This window comes from Thalassophryne amazonica, unplaced genomic scaffold (assembly GCF_902500255.1).
Source record: "Thalassophryne amazonica unplaced genomic scaffold, fThaAma1.1, whole genome shotgun sequence".
NCBI lineage: Eukaryota > Metazoa > Chordata > Actinopteri > Batrachoidiformes > Batrachoididae > Thalassophryne > Thalassophryne amazonica.
In genome coordinates, this window is record NW_022986402.1 from 27756 (window position 1) to 53782 (window position 26027).

At 44.2% G+C, this 26027-nt stretch overlaps 1 protein-coding gene and 1 long non-coding RNA gene across 3 annotated transcripts; one reads left to right on the top strand and one right to left on the bottom strand.

Moving 5' to 3' along the window:
* The first annotated feature begins 5273 nt into the window (after positions 1–5273).
* On the top strand, positions 5274–16833 carry LOC117506168. Its single transcript, XR_004559392.1, has 3 exons — positions 5274–6997; positions 15841–15847; positions 16821–16833. It is a non-coding gene; the product is annotated as an uncharacterized LOC117506168 (long non-coding RNA).
* Positions 7282–19439, bottom strand: rprd1b (regulation of nuclear pre-mRNA domain containing 1B). Of its 2 annotated transcripts, none has more exons than XM_034165672.1 (7): positions 19020–19439; positions 15213–15342; positions 13992–14125; positions 11986–12104; positions 11743–11869; positions 11030–11205; positions 7282–7995 (listed from the first exon to the last, which is right to left on the bottom strand). In XM_034165672.1, the coding sequence occupies exons 1-7, from the start codon at positions 19174–19176 to the stop codon at positions 7846–7848; spliced, it is 993 nt and encodes a 330-aa protein (XP_034021563.1). In that variant the 5' UTR covers positions 19177–19439; the 3' UTR covers positions 7282–7845. The 2 variants fall into 2 exon arrangements, with proteins under 2 accessions (XP_034021563.1, XP_034021562.1); XM_034165671.1 differs by having other exon boundaries at positions 11030–11208.
* Positions 19440–26027: the final 6588 nt, after the last annotated feature.

Genomic DNA, 26027 nt, shown 5'->3' on the forward strand with positions numbered 1-26027 from the left:
GTTTAGGTGTTAATGATGGCTTTCGTTTAGCTTTTCTGTATGTAAATCCCATTTCCTTTAGGCGGTTTCTTACAGTTCGGTCACAGACGTTGACTCCAGTTTCCTCCCATTCGTTCCTCATTTGTTTTGTTGTGCATTTTCAATTTTTGAGACATATTGCTTTAAGTTTTCTGTCTTGACGCTTTGATGTCTTCCTTGGTCTACCAGTATGTTTGCCTTTAACAACCTTCCCATGTTGTTTGTATTTGGTCCAGAGTTTAGACACAGCTGACTGTGAACAACCAACATCTTTTGCAACATTGCGTGATGATTTACCCTCTTTTAAGAGTTTGATAATCCTCTCCTTTGTTTCATCTCTCGTGTTCGAGCCATGATTCATGTCAGTCCACTTGGTGCAACAGCTCTCCAAGGTGTGATCACTCCTTTTAGATGCAGACTAAAAGCAGATCTGATTTGATGCAGGTGTTAGTTTTGGGGATGAAAATTTACAGGATGATTCCATAATTTATTCCTCAGAATTGAGTGAGTCTATATTTTTTTCCTCTGCTTGGTCTAAAAAAGTAACCATTACTGACTGCCACAATTTCTTTTCCTGATTTCTTATAGTGTTTCTTAAAGCCGAAAGTTGCCATTTGAAATGACTTTAGTTTTGTGTCATGTCCTGTGATCTGCTTTTTTTCTACAAATTAACAACTGAATGAACATCCTCCAAGGCCGGTGATTCCATAATTATTGCCAGGGGTTGTACCATTATTTCTAGACTGTAACTCACTTTTTCTTAAAAAAAAAATGTTTGGGGGTGGGTGGTCCTGCAGCGTATATTCCAGACCACCATTTGTTTAAGTAAGTAATTTTATTATATAGCACCTTTCACAGACAAGAGCCACAAGGTGCTTCACAACATAAAAGCAGAGTACACCACACAAAACATCAGACAATGGCCGAGACATAAAAACACAAAACATAACATAGGATCACAGAGCAGCCTAAAAGCTAAGCAAACGCTTGAGTAAAAAAGAAAGTCTTAAGTTGGCTTTTAAAGTATCGACAGAGTCCAGTGAGCGCAGAGAGAGCGGGAGACCATTCCAAAGCCTGGGAGCAACAGCCTGGAAGGATCGCTCTCCTCTGGTTGCAAAATGGGTGCGAGGAACCATCAACAGATTTTGGTCCACAGACCTCAAAGCCCTGGCAGGGGCATAAGGCTGGATGAGGTCACAGATATAGGGAGGCGCCTGGCCATGTAGAGCTCTAAAAGTTAAAAACAAAATTTTAAAATTGATCCTGAAGGACACTGGCAGCCAATGAAGCTCCTTTAAAATTGGGGAAATATGAGTCCTTCTGTTAGCTTGTGTCAGAATTCTTGCTGCAGAGTTCTGTACCAACTGCAGTCGACGCAACTCCTCCTTGTTTAGACATGAAAACAAACTGTTACAATAGTCTAAACGTGTTGACACAAAAGCATGAATAATAAGCTCTAAATCATTTCGAGACACCATTTTCCTGAGCTTAGAGATGTTTCTTAATTGAAAGAAGCAATTCCTCGTCAGCTGTTTACAATGCTGTACCAACGACATGTCTTTGTCAAAAATGACACCCAGGTTTCAAAGACATGATTTAGCAGACTGGCCCAGGTCTCCCAAGTACTGCTGAATACCTGGAATATGGGTATCAGGGGCAATAACCAATGTCTCTGTTTTGTCTGCGTTAAGCTGAAGAAAGTTATTCGTTAGTCATTGTTTAATTTCCGCCAAACAATGGAGGAGGGAATCAAGCCTCTTAATCTCAGATGGCTTAAAGGAGCAGTAAAGCTGGATGACATCCGCAAATAACTGGTAAGAGACATCAGTAAATCTTTGAATGATCCTACCTAAAGGGATCAAGTACAATAAAAACAAAATGGGGCCCAATACAGAACCCTGAGGGACTCCACATAACAGGTCCGCAGACTCTGACCTTATCTGGTTAGCAAAAATGCTAAAGCTGCGCCCAGACAGATATGAAAAAACCACAGTAGAACTGACCCCGACAGTCCGACATGATCCCTCAGTCTATTCAGCAGGACCTGGTGGTCAACAGTATCAAAGGCAGAGGACAAATCCAAAAGAACCAACACGGTGGATTTCCCAGCATCAGCAGACATCATAATGTCACTGGACACTTTCAAAAGAGCCGTTTCCATAGAGTGTTGTCTACGAAAACCGGACTGAAACCTGTCATGAATGTTATTCTGATCCAGGAAGAGTGCCAGTTGGTCTGAAACCACCCTCTCGAGGATCTTAGACAGGAATGGGAGCTTAGAAATAGGTCTAAAACTACTTAGCTCCATTTGATTTAAACCTGGTTTTTTCAGTAGAGGCAACACTATGGCATGCTTAAAAGCACTGGGAAACACACCGGTGGACAAAGAAAGATTTACCATTCTAGTAATGCACGGACCAATTACCTCAAATACTTTAATAAAGAGCCTGTAGGGAAGGATGTCCAATGAGCAAGAGGAAGGTTTCATCTTGCTCACCAATGCCGAAATATCAGCAAGTGTCACAGCCCTAAATGAAGACCAAATGCTGGGAACAGGCTCAATAACAGTAGAAGTACCACACAGGGAGGGTGGAATTTTATCCTTAACTTGATTTTGTCAGTGAAAAAACTCAAAAAAGCATTGCTGTCAGTTTCAGAAAACACAGGAGTAACTGAAGCAGCAGGACATACAAGAGAGTGGATTGTATCAAACAACACTCTGGGATTCTTCTTATTCACAGACACCAGCTGACGTATGTAGACAGAACGGGCACTCTCAGCCATTTTGTTATATGATAGAACCAGCTCCCTGAGATGAAGCCTGTGAACCTCAAGTTTAGAGGATTTCCACAGGTGTTGAGTCCTTCGACACAGTCTCTTAAGACTTAAGAGCTCTTCATTTATCCAAGGGCACTCATTTTTCTGTAAAGACACGTTGTATTTAACAGGAGCCAACTGATCAAGAATAGTATCACAGTGTTGGTTAAAACACTGGATAAAATTGTCCACATCAAGAAAATCAGTGAACAAACAAGGATTAAACATAGAAGAAAATCTTTCTGCAGTCTCAGCAGTGATGATACGCCTCCGAGACTTAACTTCTAAGGGCTTCTGATCAGAGCTGGAATGCAGGTCAAATGAAACAAGACTATGGTCGCTCAAGTGGACATCTTTTATAGACATATTTAAAATGTCTAGGCCAAGTGTAAAAACTAAATCTAAAATGTGACCCTTTTGGTGAGTGGGCTCAGAAACATGTTGCACAAAATTAAAAGCTTCAGTCAACGATAAAAGCTCCATAACAGAACAAGATAACTTGTCATCAACATGAAGGTTAAAATCTCCAAGAATTAAAACAGATTCCAACGTTATAATAGAGGATAAAAAGTCACTAAAATCCTTAAGAAAGGCAGTAGCAGGGCCTGGGGGGCGGTAAACCAACACACAGAAAAATGGGTTTGAGAAACCCACCTTGACCAACTGTGATTCAAAGGAGGGAAAATCCTGTGACTGTACCCCTTTACACACACAATCCTCTTTATAAACGATGGCAAGGCCCCCACCACGGCGACAGGGGCGGGGCTTCCCAAGGACACAGAACCCAGCAGGGCAGAGCTCATTTAAATGAAGAAATTCCTCTTCTCTCTGCCAAGTCTCCGAAAGCCACATTAAGTCCAACATTTCCGTTGATATAAGATCATTCAGGGAAAATGATTTATTGGCGATTGAACGCACGTTCAATAAACCAAGGCGCAAGGTGGACGACGTCACGTAGGCGCTGTCTGAGGCTCGCAATGGGATAGGACGAAGACAGTGGTCACGTGGACTCCAGCTGATCCGTGCAGGCGGAGGCGTAAACACGGAAGTGCACAGTAGCGATGGAACTACGCCACCAGGATACCAGTGCTGAGAAAAGTCTAGAACAGTGATTCTCAACCGGGGTGCCGTGGGTATTTTTCATATTCGCGATTATTTTTCATATTCGCGATTACCGTGAATTATTTTTTATCCACAAAGCATAAAACGACTCAGAATCTGACGTCATTGTGCTGCAGCCTCGCTCTCGTCTTAAGGCGGGACAATAACAAGGAGGCTGACGGCCGATTAAAACAGTGCCGTCTTCTTCAAAAGCCGTCTAAAATGCGGAGCTGTCGGTGTGTCTGTGCCTGTGTGTGCACGCGCGCGGAGTTAACAGGCTGCAGACTGCGAGGGAGGGGAGGGCGTGGGTGAGGGAGATTCCTGAATGCAGGCGCGACACGTTCAGTGCGCAGCGAGCGCGGAGCAGAGAGAGGATTTTAAATGGAGTGAACATGTTAACAAAACGAAAACGTGAAGCTTTTACTGCTCTCTGAACTTTCTCTAAAGGTGTGATTCTGCCGTTACCGTCCTGTTCACACCATGTGCGCGTCGTATGCTGAATTTATGAGATCATGAGATGAAATAAACGGTCAAATATCTTTAAAAAACATATTTAAAAAATGAGAATATATGAATGAACTGAGATACACACACAAAAAAAAATGTTCAGACGCACAGATCACAAAAAGCAGGTGAGAACTCTGAACTTTAACAGCTGTTATTTTCCAAAGGTATTTATTTGTTCAGTCTTGAGCTTAATGTAGTGTTTAAGCACAAAACGTGACTGATGAGAAGAAACAATTTCAGAAATGCAACAGAAACAACCACAAATCAGAAAAAGTTGGGACTGTATGTAAAATGAAGATAAAAATAAAAATGTTGCACCATTCCCAGTTTCTCCACTCACAGAAGCCAAACGTTCTTCCAGAGTTGTGTAATTATACTACAATAGTAGAATATAAAGAAGGGGAAAAAAAGAAAAAAAATAGACAATATATTTGTCAATCGCAATTATTTGTCTGACAATCGTCTCCAGAAATTTCTAATCGTGACAGCCCTACTTGAGATCAGAGCGCAAAATGCTTGAGGATTTTCGAAATGCGATGTTTTCTGTATCGATTTTCTGTTGCGATAATTGGGTTTTGCGCAAAACCAGAGGTAATAGCATTATAATATTATTTTAGTTGGTGGTGTGCCGCAGGATTTTGTAAATATAAAAAGGGTGCCGCGACTCAAAAAAGGTTGAAAAACACTGGTCTAGAACACCCGTACCTAACCGAACAGGTGTCGATGCAGATGTGCCATCACACACATCAAAGAGAGGAATGTGGTAGAGGAAGCAAGCCCGTCCTCGGCCACCGGTGGTGGCGCCCAAACGCGCCGCTGCACGCCTTCTCTTCACCTGGACATCAGCCCGAGAGCCTCTTCTCCTCTTATCCAAAAAGTATAAGAGGAGAAGAGGCTTTTGATTTTGACAAAAATCAAGGTTCAGTACATTGTTGGTATCGTGGAAACAAGAAACAGCATTAACTTTACATAGCTGATGATCTTTAGGCTGCATTGTGAATGAACCGTCTCTTTGCAGGATGTTTTTTTTTAATTCTTGTGAAATGTCAAAAACTAAATTTTTATACTGCATTAATACAGTACTTTTTCATTTGAATCAGATTCTCAAAGCTATGAAACTTCTCAGAACTATGTTGGCTCACATTCATTTATTGTCACACACAAAGGTCAGCATTTTGCCATGCAAATTGCTCAACTGCACACCAGGAGCTACTCTGGGATTGAGGACATTGACCAAGGGCCCTTAAGGATTTTCTGGGCTGGATCTTATCAGGGGTCCTCCAGTCTCAAACCCACCACTTAACCACTAGACCATCCCTTTACATTCTGGTGCTAAATATATGCACACCCCCACCTCCAATTCATGATGCACTTTTTTCGGCAGCTGTAACGTGCACTCCGGTGTGAGTTCATCGGACTGTAGTCATGTTTGTGTTGTGTATTTAAAAAAACAAAGATGAAGCATACACACTGTAACCACTAGTAATGTTTGATATGTGGTCTGTCAGAGTGTTTAATTTGTGCTTTTAAAACACACATTACTAACTGAAAGGCATTTTATTTTGTCTGTCAACCACCTGAGGCACATAAACCCTCAAGCAACAGTTCATAAAGTCATGGCTTCATAAACCTGTGAGTAATGTTCAAAATAAAAATTGCCACCTGTGCGCACGCACGCACGCACGCGCGCGCACACACACAAAAAAAGTTTATGAAACAGAGAACAGAACCCAAGCAAAGCAGCATTTGATAAGTTTTATCTGCTGTAGTCTGTCGGTGCACCAACAAACAAATCCATGAGGGAAAAAAACAAATGTGTCAATCTGCAGCCTTAGTGATCCATGTGGATTTACATCACGTGGAACAGATACACTGTCAAAGGTAAACCAGCCTCCATATGGCGCTGCGCGGCACCCACGACTGAAAAACACATCAGACCATCGGCTCCTCATAAAGGTTCAGAGACCTTAATAATTTACGAGTCACTATGAGGTACTTGTCACGTCTGATTATTTTAATGAGCATCTTTAGTTATAATGCGTTTGATGACATCTCTTTTACTAGCAGTCATATGACATTAACATCTACTAATTTCTGTAACTCTGAAAAGGGGGGAAGGGGCAGAAACCTTGCTGTATTCAGTGAATCTCCTTTTCTGGGGCATGTGATCATCTTTTAATATGCAAAATAAGAAAAAAGTCTGACTTGTCTCATTCCATTACGGCATATTTATTTAACAGTGAATATACTTTTGTCTATTTGACTCTTTTTACTTCTTATAGAAGTGTTTTTCTTTTCCTAATATGTATGCACCAATAACACCAGATCAAATTCCTTGTATGTGCAAATTTACTTGGCAACAAATTCAATTCTCATTCTTATCAGCTGGTGAAGCTGGTAACAGCGATGCCCACATGGCCACTGGAGGGCACTGTTGCACCCTGGTAATTGTGAGATTTATTGCTTCGTATTGCCCAGCCCTGCAAACATCCTGAAACTTAAACGACCTTTAACTCCCCTTCAGTTTTTGCCATCTTGTGCCCAGTGGAAACTGGTTTGTAACTACATTCAGTGACGTAACATTCAGGTTTCACACACGGAACAACCAGGTCAGGCTAGGAAACAATACTTTTGTTGGTTTTCTACTAAAAGCAGTAGTTCTTCTGTAAAACTCAAACTGTCTTTCACATACACTCAACAATATTATCATATTATGGTTTAATCACTGATGGCCAAAGTAAGAATAGGGGAAAAAAAAAAGACTGCTTAAGACGGGTCAACATTTTTGTCCGCAAATGACAAACTGAAAACTTGTCAGTCAACTTCTCAGAAGGCTGTAGTCAAACAAAACCTGTTTAATCCAGTGGGAATTGTCAGATAACCAAATCCCAGCTCACACTGAACCCTTATGACATCACCTTTGATGACACACACACATCAAAGCCACAAAACTAACTGTCAATAAAAAAGCCAAAACCTAAAAGTAATGAATGGTACATCGGTTTCACAGTGTAGTTGTAACATCTCAGCAAACATATGCGCCTAAATCCAATTTGACAAGAACATTTTCTGTCCTCATTTTGCTTCTTTGTCCTACCTGTCCATCTAAACCACCGCCTGCTTTAAAAAACAAAAAAAAAAAGTTAAAAACGAATCTATTCTAAGTTGTTTTCTGACTGAAGAGGAGAAATCGCGGCTGACAGTTTGTGCTCTCTGCAGTGTTTCTGATTTCACTCAACCTCTCGCTGTCCACTCGTCCCGCAGCTTTGAGTCAACACGCGGTTGTGGATAGATCCGACCGCGTGTGTCTCACGGCCGAAGACGCTGCAGAGAACTTGTTTTGTGGATTAAACAGTTTATGGGGGATTTCTGGAGGAAGGTCGTGGTGATCTGTGAGACTCCTCAGTCAGTGGAGAAAAGGTCTCCGGCCGAGGGCAGCGGGGCCAAACCGCCCGTGACGTTGGGCAGGAGGGACAGATCAGGGAGGCTCTGGATGTGAGACTTCAGTTCTTTCCTCACCTGGGTCACCCGAGCCAGTTTCTGCTTATACTCCTGCGGGCAACACAACGACAGATCAGCGACAGCGGTCTGGATCGATTATTAAAGCGCACACAGGCAGAGACAGCGGAGCTACTTCACTTATTTATACCTCATGACTTTGTTTGACCACTTTGGATTATAGTTATAAAAACAATACAGTGATGTGAGTGACCCTTGAAAGAAAGAAAGAAAAAAATACCCTGAAAGTTTTCATGATGTAGGGCTGCAGCACTCAGTGGGGGGTCTGGGGGACCAACCCCAGAAAATGTTAATCCTCTCCCTCCCAATTCTTCTGTACTTTGCTGCACGGTGAAACCGTCTAAGATCGATGATTAAGTTAAGTCATCTCTGTGCTTGTTCTGTTACACCTCAGTGCTGCTTTTGATACTGTTGACCATAAAATTTTATTACAGAGATTAGAGCATGCCATAGGTATTAAAGGCACTGCGCTGCGGTGGTTTGAATCATATTTATCTAATAGATTACAATTTGTTCATGTAAATGGGGAATCTTCTTCACAGACTAAGGTTAATTATGGAGTTCCACAAGGTTCTGTGCTAGGACCAATTTTATTCACTTTATACATGCTTCCCTTAGGCAGTATTATTAGACGGCATTGCTTAAATTTTCATTGTTACGCAGATGATACCCAGCTTTATCTATCCACGAAGCCAGAGGACACACACCAATTAGCTAAACTGCAGGATTGTCTTACAGACATAAAGACATGGATGACCTCTAATTTCCTGCTTTTAAATTCAGATAAAACTGAAGTTATTGTACTTGGCCCCACAAATCTTAGAAACATGGTGTATAACCAGATCCTTACTCTGGATGGCATTACCCTGACCTCTAGTAATACTGTGAGAAATCTTGGAGTCATTTTTGATCAGGATATGTCATTCAAAGCGCATATTAAACAAATATGTAAGACTGCTTTTTTGCATTTACGTAATATCTCTAAAATTAGAAAGGTCTTGTCTCAGAGTGATGCTGAAAAACTAATTCATGCATTTATTTCCTCTAGGCTGGACTATTGTAATTCATTATTATCAGGTTGTCCTAAAAGTTCCCTGAAAAGCCTTCAGTTAATTCAAAATGCTGCAGCTAGAGTACTGACAGGGACTAGAAGGAGAGAGCATATCTCACCCATATTGGCCTCTCTTCATTGGCTTCCTGTTAATTCTAGAATAGAATTTAAAATTCTTCTTCTTACTTATAAGGTTTTGAATAATCAGGTCCCTTCTTATCTTAGGGACCTCATAGTACCATATCACCCCAATAGAGCGCTTCGCTCTCAGACTGCAGGCTTACTTGTAGTTCCTAGGGTTTGTAAGAGTAGAATGGGAGGCAGAGCCTTCAGCTTTCAGGCTCCTCTCCTGTGGAACCAGCTCCCAATTCGGATCAGGGAGACAGACACCCTCTCTACTTTTAAAATTAGGCTTAAAACTTTCCTTTTTGCTAAAGCTTATAGTTAGGGCTGGATCAGGTGACCCTGAACCATCCCTTAGTTATGCTGCTATAGACTTAGACTGCTGGGGGGTTCCCATAATGCACTGAGTGTTTCTTTCTCTTTTTGCTCTGTATGCACCACTCTGCATTTAATCATTAGTGATTGATCTCTGCTCCCCTCCACAGCATGTCTTTTTCCTGGTTCTCTCCCTCAGCCCCAACCAGTCCCAGCAGAAGACTGCCCCTCCCTGAGCCTGGTTCTGCTGGAGGTTTCTTCCTGTTAAAAGGGAGTTTTTCCTTCCCACTGTCGCCAAGTGCTTGCTCACAGGGGGTCGTTTTGACCTTTGGAGTTTTTACATAATTATTGTATGGCCTTGCCTTACAATATAAAGCGCCTTGGGGCAACTGTTTGTTGTGATTTGGCGCTATATAAATAAAATTGAATTGAATTGAATTGAAAATTGAAAGTTGTGCAAATTTCATTCATCACAGAACCTACTGTGGACAAACTGTATCTGCATGAATTACTGACCAAAAACTGACCAACCAATTCCCATTTAAGTCAAAATGGGAGCCTTGCTACTGTCAAGACACCAAGTTTGTAAAATGTGTAAAAAAAAGATTATAATTTTGCCTAGGCTGAAGAGGATTAAATTATTACATGCAATCTTGTGCAATTAATAAGATAAATAAGAACTATTTCTCAGTCCCATTATAGTTATAAGCATGTTTTCTCATACTGACAACAGAACTATAATCCACAGTCTGGACTGTTACTGTTCTCTCTCTACATTTACCTCAACATTTGACTTCAGTAATTTGTGCTTTTAGAACAACTGCTAGTGTCTGAACATGAACAAAAATAAAATTTGATACAAGTAAAGCTGCACCTTCATATGAATATTTCACGTCCATGTAAAAGAAGAAACCATAAAATAGAGGTTTAGCAGACTATCATATTACATTTGCATGGATACAGTTTGAAGTAAATTCATCCCAAAGATAGATTTAGATTTTTGTGAAAAAAGTCAACTGACAACAAATTCTGTCAAAAACATGACATAATAAAATCAAAGACATTCCATCAATGATTTGTAGTTCTAACACACCTCGCAGTAAAATCTGTAACGACGTCTCTCATTGGCTGCTGGTATACAATTGGTGCTTCTTGAAAAATGCGACTGCACGTTGGATTTATATTTTGGTCTCTTGTTTGGGATGAAGATGTGACAACATGAGATATCATGTCCACTGTGGCATCTCATCAGAGATGTTTCCAATTGATTTTTTTTTTTTTTTTTTTACAAACAACACACTGTTCCAACAAATGCGTACCTGAAATCTGACCCGAACTGCTTTGGAAAACAAGGAAAAAAATAAAAGAGGAAAATTTAGCCATGATTGAAGAAAAAAAAAGTTCCGGGAACTTCAGGAACACTCACACTGCTGTCTGAAGCTGTGGTGACACTCTACCATCAACGTGTGAAGGTTTTTAAATCAGATAAAGTGTTTTTTGTTTAGACACCAGCAGGTGCAAATACAAGTAGAATTAATAAGCTGTAACTGATCATTCTGCAGCTGTCATATGCCTTACCTCTAATTTCTTTTCCCTCTCCATGAGCGCCTCCTTCTGGCTGCTGATGTACTCTGTCAGCATGCGGGCCAGCTGCCGCCGGTCCTCCAGCTCTGCCGCCAGGCGGCCGTTATACTCCGCCAGCAGGAGACAGGCTTCGTCCACTGTCTTCGACAGCTTGTCTGCTGCTTCTTTGTCTGCACAGGAAGCAAAACAAGCACGAGTCAAGATCTTCAAAACCAACTCAAAGTACACGTGGTGGATCAAGTCTGTGGAGCAGCCATCTCCCAGCACAGGTCACCTTACTGTTACAGGTCAAAGGTCAAGGTCAAACCAGGGGACATTGTTGAAAATATATTAGTGAGCATATCTCAGGAACTATGTGAGATATTGAAATGCACCTTATTGCGCATATTTTTTTTCTATTTTATTTTCATATGTAATCACTGCTGCTACCGACTGGTTGTCACCAACAAAGTTTTGTTGTTTATTACAATAACAAAGTCTCTCTTATCTCTTATGGTTTTCTGCACAGATATCTGCTCTCCTGTGGAGGAGCTGTAGACAAGCTGAACAAGCAGCCTTTCAGTGTGGACGTTCTGTTTCATCTTTTACTGAATGTGAGTGTGTGGTTTGTGGGGAATGAGTTTTGTTGCATGTTTTAAGACAGAATCTTGTCTTGCGACAGTTGCACTGTTACATCTTCCCTGTCTGAAAGTGCAGTAAGGTCTTACCAGTGATCTTCTCCAGCAAGGACACATCCTGAACCTCCTGAGGCAGCGACGCAATCTTCTGACGAACAGCAGCGTCACCCGATGCAGCGTTCTCCAGGTCCTGAAGGGCCTTTACCAGCTCCTCTGTCTGGAGAAGTGTGTCAAGAGTGTTTATGCTTCCATTATTGATGAGAGAAAAGCTGGACATAAAAAAGGACTTAAGCAAAAAACTAAAATAAAGAATTTTGAATATGGGCTTTGTACCAGCTGAGCTGCTGAGGTGTCCGTGTTGTGAGGGGAGATGTGGCTCCTGTAGTCATCATCCTCATCGTCTTCATCTGCCTGGATCTTCTGATAGGTTCGTTTTACAGGTTTCTTCTCTTCTGCAGAACCAGATTCACAAGAACATAATTCAAACAGATGAGAAAACAAAGCAAACTGACAGACAGAACAAATGAGTTTATTAATCCCTCAAGGGACATTAAGAAGTTTTAGCAGGCGGGTAACATTCAGGATGACAAATGGAAATGTAATGCAGTTAAAAACATCAGGTAAATGAAGAGAAGGCATGAGGAAGGTCATGAAACATTTTTATTCAGTGCTGATACGACATCAAAAGTAAGAACCAAATTACAATTTAGGTCTGATTTTATTAAAACAAAATTTAAAGACAGTAGATGTATAAAACTAATGTTGAGATCCGACGGACTCCACAAACATTCAATATTCACTTACACACAGTGAACCAAAGTGTGAAGAATTTCTTTCCTACTCATCCAGTTTCCAGAAAAGATTACTGTAAAAACTACTGAAATAAAATGCAAGAAACTCAAATGATACACTGGAAATGTGCCATCAGGCTAAAAGAAAAGTGATTTGAATCCATCTAAAATCCAATCCTCTTTTTTTTTTTCTCAGGATGGTCGACCAACATGTTTGTTCTCAAAGCAGTCACACCATTACTTATCAACATTTAACACAAGTATATGTTCTTATTTCTACTTAAAGGTATACAGGGCCACTGAGCTTTTTAAGATTTAAGGCATGAAAAGGATTTTCTTTGGCATCACTATAATTTTATTTATTAGCCTTTAAATAGTGGATTCATAATATGACACTGACAATAGTAAGTCCCTTCGGCTGCTCCCTTGTTTGCACTCGGGGTCGCCACAGCAAATCCAAGGTGGATCTGCATGTTGAATTGGCACAGGTTTTACGCCGGATGCCCTTCCTGACGCAACTCCACATTACATGGAGAAATGTGGCAGGGGTGGGATTTGAACCCAGAACCTTCCGCACTGAAACCAAGCGCCTTAACCACTTAGCCACCACCCCTAATATGACACTGACAATATAATCACAATTTGCGTAGTCTAGAAAAATTAATAAAAAATTTCCCTGAAGGGTAAATTTTCAAAAGAACAGGCGGCCTTGAGCTACTTATGACAACGACAGTAGAGACCTGCACAATCAATGACAGTGACGTCATGGATCAGGTGGGGGCTTCCTCAGATTTGCGTGAGGGATTCTGGGAAGCACACAGTGACAGCCAATCAGAGTAGAGATGCACCGTGACGTCTACTGGCTGGTCTCTCGCTGGCTGCTAATCCAACATGGTGGAACACGCACTGAAACCGCTGTCTTCTGTGTAAATCTAACATGTTTCTCATATATTACATAAAAAATTATGAGAAATAAACACTTCTAAAACTAAAAACACTGTTTTTGTAACCAGATAACACCTCTCAAGTGATTTACAGACATCTCACAGACATTAGACAGCACACTACATGCGCGTGCATTAACGGTAACATCCGGTGTTTTTCAAAGCTTATGGATACATACATACGCACGCACGCACACACACCCTCCTGCAGGTGGTGTTAAAAATAAAATAAAATATTCGTTATGGAATTCCACCCAGAAAAATATGTTCTCTTCATTCAAATGAGCTGTAATTTTACAAGATGTTTCCAAAATAAACCAACATTATAATGTCTGGATCACAGTAGAAACTAAATTTCATCGGTTTAGTGAACTTTGGGTGGCCCTATAGCTTTCAGTGCACATTATAAGAAAATGATTTATTTGGAGTGAAAACCTTGAGCCATAAAGGTCAGTTTAACTCCTTTATGCACTGTGATTATTCCAATTTACGCCTTCAAACAGTAATTCTAGTAACAGCTCAAAAGCAACAAATTAAGCAGTTTTTATGAAACCAGCGCTGCTTCATTTTATCCTTGTCAGTGTGTATCAGACTATAATCCCACCTGAAGGTCTGGGGCTGTTGGAGTCTTCTATGGCCAGTTTGAGTTGCTGAATAAAGTCACCTCTGTACAGGTTCCTCTCCTTCCAGATGTTTAGCAATCTCTCCATGTGCTTTTTGCAGCTCTCATCTGCTTCACTGCAGGGAGACGTGGCAGAAGATTAGATAGCAATCAGTCAAAAAGAATGGATACAGACAAATTATTTCTGGCACTGGCTCATCTTTACAGTTGAAAGTTATCATAGAGACACCGCTACCTTTATTTATCTTAGCTTGTTTTGTTAGACCTACGAGCTACTGTTTGAACTGCTGCCATGAGGCAGATGGTACAGGACCATTAAAGCAAGACTGAAAAACACTTTCTACCCAACTGCTGTTAGAGCTTTGAATGCCACTGGAACCAAACAGCCAGGTCACATGACACACTCGAAATGAATGCAAACCACTGTTGCTCTGGGGGTTGGTAAGGTTAGACCTTGCCTGTGTGAAGCGCTTTGAGGCAACTCTGTTGTGATTTGGCGCTATATAAATGAAAATAAATTGAAAAAATAAAATTTTGATTATGTGCAATATCCACAGTTTTGTACATACTTTTCTCTTTTTTATACTATATGCAATCTTTTTTTGCTACTTTGGTCTTTTTTTTTTTTTCTTTCTTTTTTAATTTGCACTCTGGACAAACCTCTTCCTTCAGTTAAACTTTGTTTATTTTTCATTTCTTCGCCATACCTTTAAAGTCTGAGTGTGGTTTACACAGGTTTATATTTCCACTGAAAGGCTGCACCTTACCTTTCATTGTATTTGTTACAATGACAATAAAGAATCTGTATCTGTACCTAGGGCAGCACGGTGGCTCAGTGGTTAGCACTGTTGCCTCACAGTGAGAAGGTCATGGGTTCAATTCCCACCTGTGGCCTTTCTGTGTAGAGTTTGCATGTTCTCCCCGTGTTTGCATGGGTTTCCTCTGGGTGCTCCGGTTTCCTCCCACATCCAAAAATATGCGGGTTAGGTGGATTGGAATCTTTAAATTGTCCATAGGTGTGCGTGTGGGTGTGTCTGTTTGTTTGTCTATATGTGGCCCTGTGACAGACTGGCGTCCTGTCCTGGGTGTACTTCGCCTCGCGCTCTATGACTGCTGGGATAGGCTCCAGCCCCCCGCGACCCTTAATTGGACTAAGCGGTTGAAGGGGTAGGTGGGTAGGTGTGTGTGTATATCTGTACCTACCTGGCAACATGGGAGCAGGCATCAACCAGAACAGACTCAAAGTCTTTGGTGAACTCTGGTCCTTTCTTCTTGCTGTTCTGAATGACATCATTGGCCAGATAGAGGAACGTCAGCTTTCTGCTGCTTTTGGCTGGAAGACACACAACAACATAACAATAAACGGGGGGGGGGTATGGGCTAGTGGTTAAAGCGTTGGGCCTGAGACTAGAGGATCCTCGGTTCAAATCCCAGCCTGACCGGAAAATCACTACGGGCCCCAGGGCAAAGTCCTTAATCCCCTAGTTGCTCCCGGTGTGTAGAGAGTAGCTTGTATGGCAGCACCCTGACATCGGGGTGAATGTGAGGCATTATTTGTAAATTATTTGAGCATCTGATGCAGATGGAAAAGCGCTATATACAGTAGTGTTCAGAATAATAGTAGTGCTATATGACTAAAAAGATTAATCCAGGTTTTGAGTATATTTCTTATTGTTACATGGGAAACAAGGTACCAATAGATTCTCACAAATCCAACAAGACCAAGCATTCATGATATGCACACTCTTAAGGCTATGAAATTGGGCTATTAGTAAAAAAAAGAAGTAGAAAAGGGGGTGTTCACAATAATAGTAGTGTGGCATTCAGTCAGTGAGTTTGTCAATTTTGTGGAACAAACAGGTGTGAATCAGGTGTCCCCTATTTAAGGATGAAGCCAGCACCTGTTGAACATGCTTTTCTCTTTGAAAGCCTGAGGAAAATGGGACATTCAAGACACTGTTCAGAAGAACAGCGTAGTTTGATTAAAAAGTTGATTGGAGAGGGGGAAACTTATACGCAAGTGCAAAAAATTATAGGCTGTTCATCTACAATGATCTCCAATGCTTTAAAATTGACAAAAAAAAAAAAAAAAACAGACGCGTGGAACAAAACGGAAAACAACCATCAAAATAGATAGAGGAATAACCAGAATGGCAATGGATCACGCATTGATCAGCTCCAGGATGATCAAAGACAGTCTGGAGTTACCTGTAAGTGCTGTGACAGCTAGAAGACACCTGTGTGAAGCTAATTTATTTGCAAGAATCCCTGCAAAGTCCCTCTGTTAAATAAAGGACATGTGCAGAAGAGGTTACAATTTGCCAAAGAACACATCAACTGGCCTAAAGAGAAACGGAGGAATATTTTGTGGACTGATGAGAGTAAAATTGTTCTTTTTGGGTCCAAGGGCCACGGACAGTTTGTGAGACGACCCCCAAACTCTGAATTCAAGCCACAGTTCACAGTGAAGACAGTGAAGCATGGTGGTGCAACCATCTTGATATGGGCATGTTTCTCCTACTATGGTGTTGGGCCTATATATCGCATACCAGGTATCATGGATCAGTTTGGATATGTCAAAATACTTGAAGAGGTCATGTTGCCTTGTGCTGAAGAGGACATGCCGTTGAAATGGGTGTTTCAACAAGACAATGACCCAAAGCACAGTAGTAAACGAGCAAAATCTTTGTTCCAAACCAACAAAATTAATGCCTCGCAGATGTGAAGAAATCATGAAAAACTGTGGTTATACAACTAAACACTAGTTTAGTGATTCACAGGATTGCTAAAAAAGCAGTTTGAACATAATAGTTTTGAGTTTGTAGCGTCAACAGCAGATGCTACTATTATTGTGAACACCCCTTTTCTATGTTTTTTTTTTTTTTTTACTAATAGCCCAATTTCATAGCCTTAAGAGTGTGCATATCATGAATGCTTGGTCTTGTTGGATTTGTGAAAATCTACTGAATCTACTGGTACCTTGTTTCCCATCTAACAATAAGAAATATACTCAAAACCTGGATTAATCTTTTTAGTCACATAGCACTACTATTATTCTGAACACTACAGTAAATGCAGTCCATTTCAACAAATCCACAAAGACCAAAAGCCTTTTGACACCAAATCTTCATTTGGATACCGAAAAAATGCTGACTGAAAGTACACAAAGTTTTTTTTTTTTTTAAGAAGAGGAAACACAAGCTCCTCAATGAAGAAGACAGCATATCATCAGTGCCACTATCCTTACAACCCCAAACTACAAAAACGTTGCGACAGTATGGAAAACAAATTTTAAAAAATTGCAATGATCCTTACGTTTATACTGACTTCTATTTCACTGCAGACAGGATCCACGGGCCGTATGTTTTAAAGTGATAACTGTGTTCATTTGAATGCAGTCACGGTAAAATCACTGTCTGAGTGGAGGTTAAAGCAGCTGTGTATGGACGTCACGTGAATGCAGCCTGTTAAAAACAAACTTCACCTGCTGCATGCTCAGCACATTTCTACACCCCCACCCCCCACCCCCCCAAAAATTACAGAAACTCTCAAACATTAAAGCAGCTGAGGACAAAGCATCCATTGGCTCAAATACATTCATTCATTTTCTATACCTGCCTACTCCAATCAAAGGTCACAGAGGGCTGGAGTGTATCCCAGCAGTCATAGAAGAGAGGTGGGGTTCACCCTGGAGAGGATGCCAAATGTGTAGGTTCAGTGGTACTTGAGGACCAGTTTGAGAACCACTGACCGCTCTAATGGGCTGCTAAATGAGGGTTCAAGTAATGAACCAGTGAGGTGTACAATTCTTTCCCAGTATTTTCTTTTCCTACCACTCAGGTTGATTCTATAGGTGCCCTGACACTTGCACGATTTTGATTCATGCACTTGCACGCACTTTGTCATGACGATCCCACCCGCTGTGTTCCCAGCTGGATGCCGTGCTTTGTTCCACTGGATACTGCTCTTTGTGTGCCAGATGCTGTGTCTACAAAATAATTATTTCGTAGCGGATTTATCATTTTCTCTCAGAGTTGGCTGTTGAAAACACCTTGAATCGCTTCCGGAATCACAGAGGACCGATTCAGCTGGAGCTTTTTTTCCTCTCTCTTTCCTGCGGTTCATGAGGTGGAGAACACATTTGGAACAGTCTAAAAGGTCATTATTTGTAATGTTTAATTGTAATGACTTGGTAAAACAGCTGCATGTTCATTCCTTCTTATGAGGAGCTGCAAAAGTATGTTTATGATAGATTTATATCTCATTATAATCATTCAGACGAGCTGCGCTGTGATGTGGTGCACTGGCGCAATCACTCGCACTAACACGCAGTGTTTTTTAACTGCGTAATGTTCACGTAATTAATGTGTGGTGGAGATTTTGAACATTTCAAAATTTTCTGTGCACAAAGCTGTGCACGGTTTACAATGAGTTTCAGATGAGTTTACTCTCCAGTACCATATACCTGCACTGCAGAGTGTGTGCAAGTGCGCGGATCTAAGTTGTGCAAGTGTCAGGGAACCTTAAGTGCACATGCGTAAATAGAAATTGATTTTGTGACAATGGGAGCATGAAATTTAGGGTGATGAACGGGGAGTGGTCTGGAGGGGGGGGGCGGTTATGGCTACGGGAAAGGAGAACGTTAAAAATAGTCAAATTTAAAAGACCTTGTATGCGCAAAATGTGTGTCGGGGAAAGAAAACTACATGACACCGGGCTGGTGAGCCTCAGCATGTCAACAGGACTTCATCTCACCATCAACAGTTAGCAGCTCCAGGTTTACTTCACAAACTGAGCTGAACATCTTCCCATTTAATGCAGTGGTGTAATGAACACAACAGGTTTAGTCCATGATTAAAGTATGAAAACACCACAAACCAACCTTCAGACAGCTACACTGCTTAACCCCTCGTGGTGGTTGCTATGGCGCGCAGTGCATTGTGGGAGGCTAATGTGTTTTTGTGCCTTTCTTCGTCCTTGTTGTGGTGTTTGTGTTGTTTGTGTCCTGACCTTTCTTCAGCTCTCTGTGCCAAACTCTGACGATGAGGTTGGAGTGTTTTCGGTGGTGGATGATCCACAGAGACAAAGTCTGGACGCTCTGCTGAGAGCTGCTCAGCTCCGACAGCTTCTTCTCCAGCGCGGACTCCGAGAACGACGACATTTTCATCCACACCAAAGCCAAGTCGGAGTTTGAACCGCAGACGGTTTGTTTACAGCCGAAGCTAACGCTAGGTAGCAGCGCTAAACAGCGCTCAGCTAACTCAGCGAGCGCTTTAACTAGTGTTAGTCAAACCAGGCCGTTATATAGACATGAATAATGTGCAGCGAATGCACAAACTAAACACTTCTGCTGAAGCGCGAAGATAAACCGAACTCCGTCTCTGCTAATCGGCTAATCAGAACGATCGATGCAAAAAAAAAAAAAAAAAAAAAAAAAAATTTGCACTTTGACCTCAGTATGTGCGTCGCACAACAATGACGTAATTTTAAATCCCGCTTCAATAAATACATAAATAAAATCTAGAATGATGATCCAAATATGTTTTTCCTCAATTCAGAATAAGTAACATGAACAAATAAATGGAAATTTCCAAATGGATTTATTTGTCTGATAATGTGTAACAACAAAAATACTTTAAAATGCAGAATATTGCAAAAAAAAAAACTGGAAATCAAGAACGAACTTCAGTGGGCTGGTCACGTCGTTAGGATGGATGACAGCTGACTTCCCAAGCAGATCTTCTACTCCCAGCTGAGTGAAGGAAAACGGTCCAGAAGAGAGCAGAAGAAACACAAGGTCCTCCAGATATGAAGGACAACCTCAAGACTGGACCTGTTCATTCATCTCCATTTCCACCATCCAGTCCAGGAATCGCTCAAGAGCCCATCTTCATCATCACTAGCAAACAGACACAATAAATATCAAAGATAGAATGTGACACTTGGAAAAAAAAAATTAAGTAAAAAATAAATAAATAAATAAAATGAATTTGACTCTGTACACGATCCAAATGAGCTGATAAGAAGAAGCAGGTCACACATATGAACATGACATATGATGGGAAATAGTGTAATAAGATTTAATAACATGACTCGAGTAAATTATGAATAGAATAGACTGATAACACTGTTGACCAGCAATAGGAACACACGTGTGTGTCTGTGTGTCTAAAATTAATGTGCTTGTTAAACCATATTAGTTTGTGAGTGGAGGCTTGTGTTCATGCTGTGGATTTCTGAATTGAATTTATTTATTTGGCAGGGACAATGCAATCAAACAGTAGGGGAAACTGGGGCACGGTGAATCACATGGCGCAGTGAATCAGTCGCTATATCTACAAAACTACTTATATTTGCAGCAGTTATGCCATATTTTCATGCATAAAGACATCCCCCTTATAAATTAGTGTTTTATTTTTGGACATATTAAGGGTAAAACTAAGTGGCAAATGAAGTCAGTTTTGTCCTATCATAAGTAAATTTTGTTCATGTCAGTGTCTTTGTATTTATTTCTCACAACAGAGGAAAGGTGGCCCAAAAACTTGTTCTTAGTTAGAAGACTACCCCATCCAACTGATGAGCATGTGTTATGTCTTCTCCAGACTATCAGCTATTTGATAACATGACTCGTGTGTCACATTCACCCACGGCACAGTGAATTGGCCCGCAGTGAATCAGCCTAGAAAGTGATTTACTAAGCCCCAGTATCTGTTGGGAAAGTGTAGTGACACAGACCCACAACAGGGGGCGTAAATGAACGGACAATGAAAGAGTCGAATATGAACACTTTACTGTTGTGAATGAGCACAACCACAATACAGAGGAATGTGAAATTTTGCAAACAGTCAATCACAAGGGTGACGTGTGGGCAGGCTCGAGGATAGAAGACGTCTGTCCTGAGAAGAACCGGAACCACACGATTTCCTCCACCATCGAACCCGGAGAATACTGGAGCCGCCAAGTCCCGAGTCCCCAGGTGGCCACCATCTCTGAATGTCGGATCTGGTACTGCTGGCAAGGAGCAGAAACAATAAGATGTGGGTGTGTGCACACCCAGTAACAACAATGGTGGAGATTCCACCTCCACCTCTCATCCACACTCGTGCAGCTCCTGTCACACAGCACTTATCTGGTGGGGTGTAAAGCGAAGCTGTCGCCAGTTACGCCAGTCTCCAGATAATGCACTCCACAGGAAAAACAGCTGCAAAAATGAGTTTACTAAACACAGTTTGTTATACGGCTGAGATTATTGCCTTCACAGGTCGATGATATCTCAGCAATGAGGTGGAGATGACGTCCGGGTTTTATGGAGTGAGATGATGTAGTGTAGATGGGTGATAGCTGTCAAGAGATAATGAGTGACAGCTGTCACCCCCGTGGCGGCAGCGCCCTCTCGTGCCTGAAGCCCGCACTTCAGGCAGGGCGCCCTCTGGTGGTGGGCCAGCAGTACCTCTTCTGGCGGCCCACACAACAGGACCCCCCCCTCAAAGACCAGGTTTATCGGGGTGTCGGCGGTAGAAATCGGCCAGGAGGGCCGCATCCAGGATGAAGCTCCTCTTCACCCAGGAGCGTTCTTCGGGTCCATACCCCTCCCAGTCCACCAAATATTGGAACCCCCGGCCCATTCGACGGACGTCCAGGAGCCGGCGCACTGTCCAGGCCGGCTCCCCGTCAATGATCCGGGCAGGAGGCGGCGCCGGACCGGGAGCACAGAGGGGTGAGGTGTGGTGAGGTTTGATTCTCGACACATGAAAAACCGGGTGGATCCGCAGTGAAGCTGGGAGTTGGAGCTTCACTGCGGCAGGGCTGAGGATCTTGAGGATCTTGAATGGTCCGATGAACCTGTCCATCAGCTTAGGGGAGTCCACTTGGAGGGGGATGTCCCTCGTCGACAACCACACCTCCTGCCCGGCCTGGTATGCAGGGGCCGGGGACCGCCAGCGGTCTACATGGGTCTTAGCCCTCATCCGGGCCTTCAACAAGGCAGAACGGGCGGTGCGCCACACCCGACGGCACCTCCAAAGGTGGGCCCGGACCGAGGGCACACCGACCTCTCCCTCCACCATGGGAAACAATGGGGGCTGGTACCCCAGACACACCTCAAATGGGGAGAGGCCGGTGGCAGAAGACACCTGGCTGTTATGTGCATACTCGATCCAGGCCAGGTGGTTACTCCAGGCCGTCAGGTGCGCGGGTGTCACACAGTGGAGGGTCTGTTCCAACTCTTGGTTGGCCCGTTCTGCCTGTCCGTTCGTCTGTGGGTGGTACCCGGACGAGAGGCTCACGGTGGCCCCCAGTTCTCTGCAGAAACTCCTCCAGACCTGAGAGGAAAACTGGGGACCACGATCCGAGACTACGTCAGTTGGTATCCCATGCAGACGGACGACGTGGTGGACCAGGAGGTCCGCTGTCTCCTGGGCCGTAGGGAGCTTCGGGAGGGCCACGAAGCTCCCTCCCTATTGTGAGGATGGTGGTGTTACCCTGGGACGGTGGGAGGCCCATGACGAAATCCAGGCCGATGTGGGACCAGGGGCGATGTGGCACAGGAAGCGGTTGGAGCAGTCCTTGGGACCTCCTGTGGTCTGCCTTGCCCCTGGCACAGGTGGTGCAGGCCTGGATGTACTCCCGGACGTCGGCCTCCATAGACACCCACCAGAAGCGCTGCCGGACAACTGCCACGGTCCTTCGCACCCCTGGATGACAGAAGAGCTTGGAACCATGACAGAAGTCTAGGACCGCAGCCCTGGCCTCTGGTGGGACGTACAGTCTGTCCTTCGGACCTGTCCCCAGGTCCGGGCTCCGTGTCAGGGCCTCCCGGACGGTCTTCTCCACGTCCCAGGTGAGGGTGGCCACGATAGTGGACTCCGGAATGATGGGCTCCGGTGGATCCGACAGCACAGTTTTGACTTCGTCTTCGTGTACCCGGGACAAGGCATCCGATCTCTGGTTCTTGGTCCCGGGGTGATAGGTGATCCGGAAGTCAAAACGTCCGAAGAACAGTGACCAGCGGGCTTGCCTGGGGTTCAGCCGCTTGGCGGTCCTGATATACTCCAGGTTCCAATGGTCAGTGAAAACCGTGAACGGCACAGACGCTCCCTCCAACAGGTGTCTCCACTCCTCAAGAGCCTCTTTCACCGCAAGGAGTTCTCGGTTGCCGACGTCATGGTTCCGTTCAGCCGGGGTCAACCTGCGAGAAAAGTAGGCACACGGGTGAAGAACCTTATCAGTCTCTCCGCTCTGGGATAGCACGGCTCCTATCCCTGAGTCAGAGGCGTCCACTTCAACCACAAACTCGCGGCTAGGGTCGGGCTGCACCAGAACGGGTGCAGTAGAGAACCGTCGTTTCAACTCCTTGAACGCGGCTTTGCACCGATCCGACCAGGTGAAGGGGACTTTTGGAGAGGTCAGGGCTGTCAGGGGGCTAACTACCTGACTGTAGCCCTTAATGAACCTCCTGTAGAAATTTGCAAAGCCGAGGAACTGTTGCAGCTTCCTACGGCTTGTTGGTTGGGGCCAATCTCTCACCGCCGCAACCTTGGCCGGATCAGGGGCGACGGAGTTGGAGGAGATGATAAACCCCAGGAAGGACAAAGAAGCGCGGTGGAACTCTCACTTCTCGCCCTTCACAAACAGCCGGTTCTCCAACAACCGCTGCAGGACCTGACGTACATGCTGGACATGAGTCTCAGGGTCCGGAGAGAAGATGAGGATATCGTCCAGATATACAAAGACAAATCGGTGCAGGAAGTCGCGCAAGACATCATTAACCAAAGCTTGGAACGTCGCGGGGGCGTTAGTGAGGCCGAACGGCATGACCAGGTACTCAAAATGACCTAATGGGGTGTTAAATGCCGTCTTCCACTCGTCTCCCTTCCGGACCCGAACCAGATGATACGCATTCCTAAGATCCAACTTTGTAAAGATTTTGGCTCCATGCAGGGGGGTGAACACGGAATCTAACAATGGCAACGTGTATCGGTTGCGAACCGTAATCTCGTTCAGCCCCCTGTAATCAATGCATGGACGGAGTCTGCCATCTTTCTTGCCCACAAAAAAGAAACCTGCACCCATCGGGGAGGTGGAATTCTGGATCAGCCCAGCAGCTAATGAGTCCCGGATGTAGGTCTTCATTGATTCGCGCTCAGGTCGTGAGAGGTTGTACAGCCTGCTGGACGGAAACTCCACGCCTGGAATCAAATCAATGGCACAATCGTACGGACGGTGCGGGTGAAGGGTGAGTGCCAGATCCTTGCTGAAGACGTCAGCAAGATCGTGGTACTCAACCAGCACCGCTGTCAGATTGGGAGGGACTTTGACCTCCTCCTTAGCCTGTAAACTGGGAGGAACCGAGGATCCTAAACACACCCGATGGCAGGTTTCGCTCCACTGAACCACCACCCCAGACGGCCAATCAATCCGGGGATTGTGCTTCAGCATCCACAGGAAGCCCAAAATCACGCGGGAGGTAGAAGGAGTCACAAAAAACTCGATCTCCTCCCGATGATTTCCAGACACCACCAGAGTTACTGGTTGTGTCGTGCGTGATTAAAGGGAGAAGGGTGCCATCTAGTGCCCGCACCTGCAATGGCAAAGGGAGCGCCACCAGAGGGAGCCCTACCTCCCTAGCCCATCTGCTGTCTAGCAGATTCCCTTCCGACCCCGTGTCTACCAGTGCTGGGGCTTGAAGGGTTAAATCCCCGCTCAGGATTGTAACTGGGAGTCGTGTGGCAATATGTCTGTGTCCCACGTGAATGTTATGACCCCCCCTTAGCCCAGTCTCTAAGGGCGAGTGTTGTCGTTTTGGCCATTTGGGGCAGTTTTTCTGTATGTGCTCTTTTGAGCTGCAGAGAAAACACTCCCTGCGGACCAGCCTCCTCATTCTGTCATCTGTTCTCATTTTGGCCCAGTGCGTTTTCCTAGCAACGTCAGCAAGGGGAGCTGTAGCCACACGGAGCGTTGAGGCTGTGGAGCGTGGGGAGGGCGGAACCTTTTCGGACCCGGAAGGGAGAGGGACGGCGCGTGTCCGGCCACGTCCTTCGTCTCGCTCCCGACGGCGTTCCTCCAACCGTTTGTCTAACCGTATAACGAGATCGACAAGCCCATCTAAATCCCGCGGTTCTTCCTTTGCTACCAGGTGCTCCTTCAGGACCGACGACAGTCCGTTTATGAAGGCGGCACGGAGCGCAACGTTATTCCAGCCGGACCTCGCAGCCGTGATGCGGAAGTCGACTGCATATTCGGCTGCGCTCCGGCGCCCCTGTCTCAGTGACAGCAGCACTGTTGAAGCAGTCTCTCCTCTGTTAGGGTAATTAAACACTGTTCTGAACTCCCTCACAAACCCAGTATAAGTGGTAAGGAGCCGTGAATTTTGCTCCCAAAGCGCTGTAGCCCAAGCGCGTGCCTCACCACAAAGCAAGTTAATTACATAAGCCACCTTGCTGGCGTCAGACGCGTACATTACGGGACGTTGTGCAAAGACGAGCGAACACTGCATAAGAAAGTCCGTGCACGTCTCCACACAACCCCCGTACGGCTCGGGGGGACTTATGTATGCTTCAGGGGATGGTGGGGGGGTTCGTTGAACGACCAGTGGAACGTTTATAACCTGCACTGGGTCGGCAGGAGGAGGAGCCGCAGCAGCGCCCTGAGCGCGCGCTTCCACCTGTGCGGTGAGTGCCTCCATCCTGCGATTAAGGATGACGTTTTGCTCGGTCATCAGATCCAGCCGAGCGGTAAAGGCGGTGAGGATTTGCTGCAACTCACCGATCACGCCTCCTGTAGACGCCCGTGCACCCTGCTCTTCCATTGGCTGTTCAACAGATGGGTGACACCCCTCGGGATCCATGACGTTGGCCGAGATATCCTGTTGGGAAAGTGTAGTGACACGGACCCACAACAGGGGGCATAAATGAATGGACAATGAAAGAGTCGAATATGAACACTTTACTGTTGTGAATGAGCACAACCACAATACAGAGGAATGTGAAATTTTGTAAACAGTCAATCACAAGGGTGACG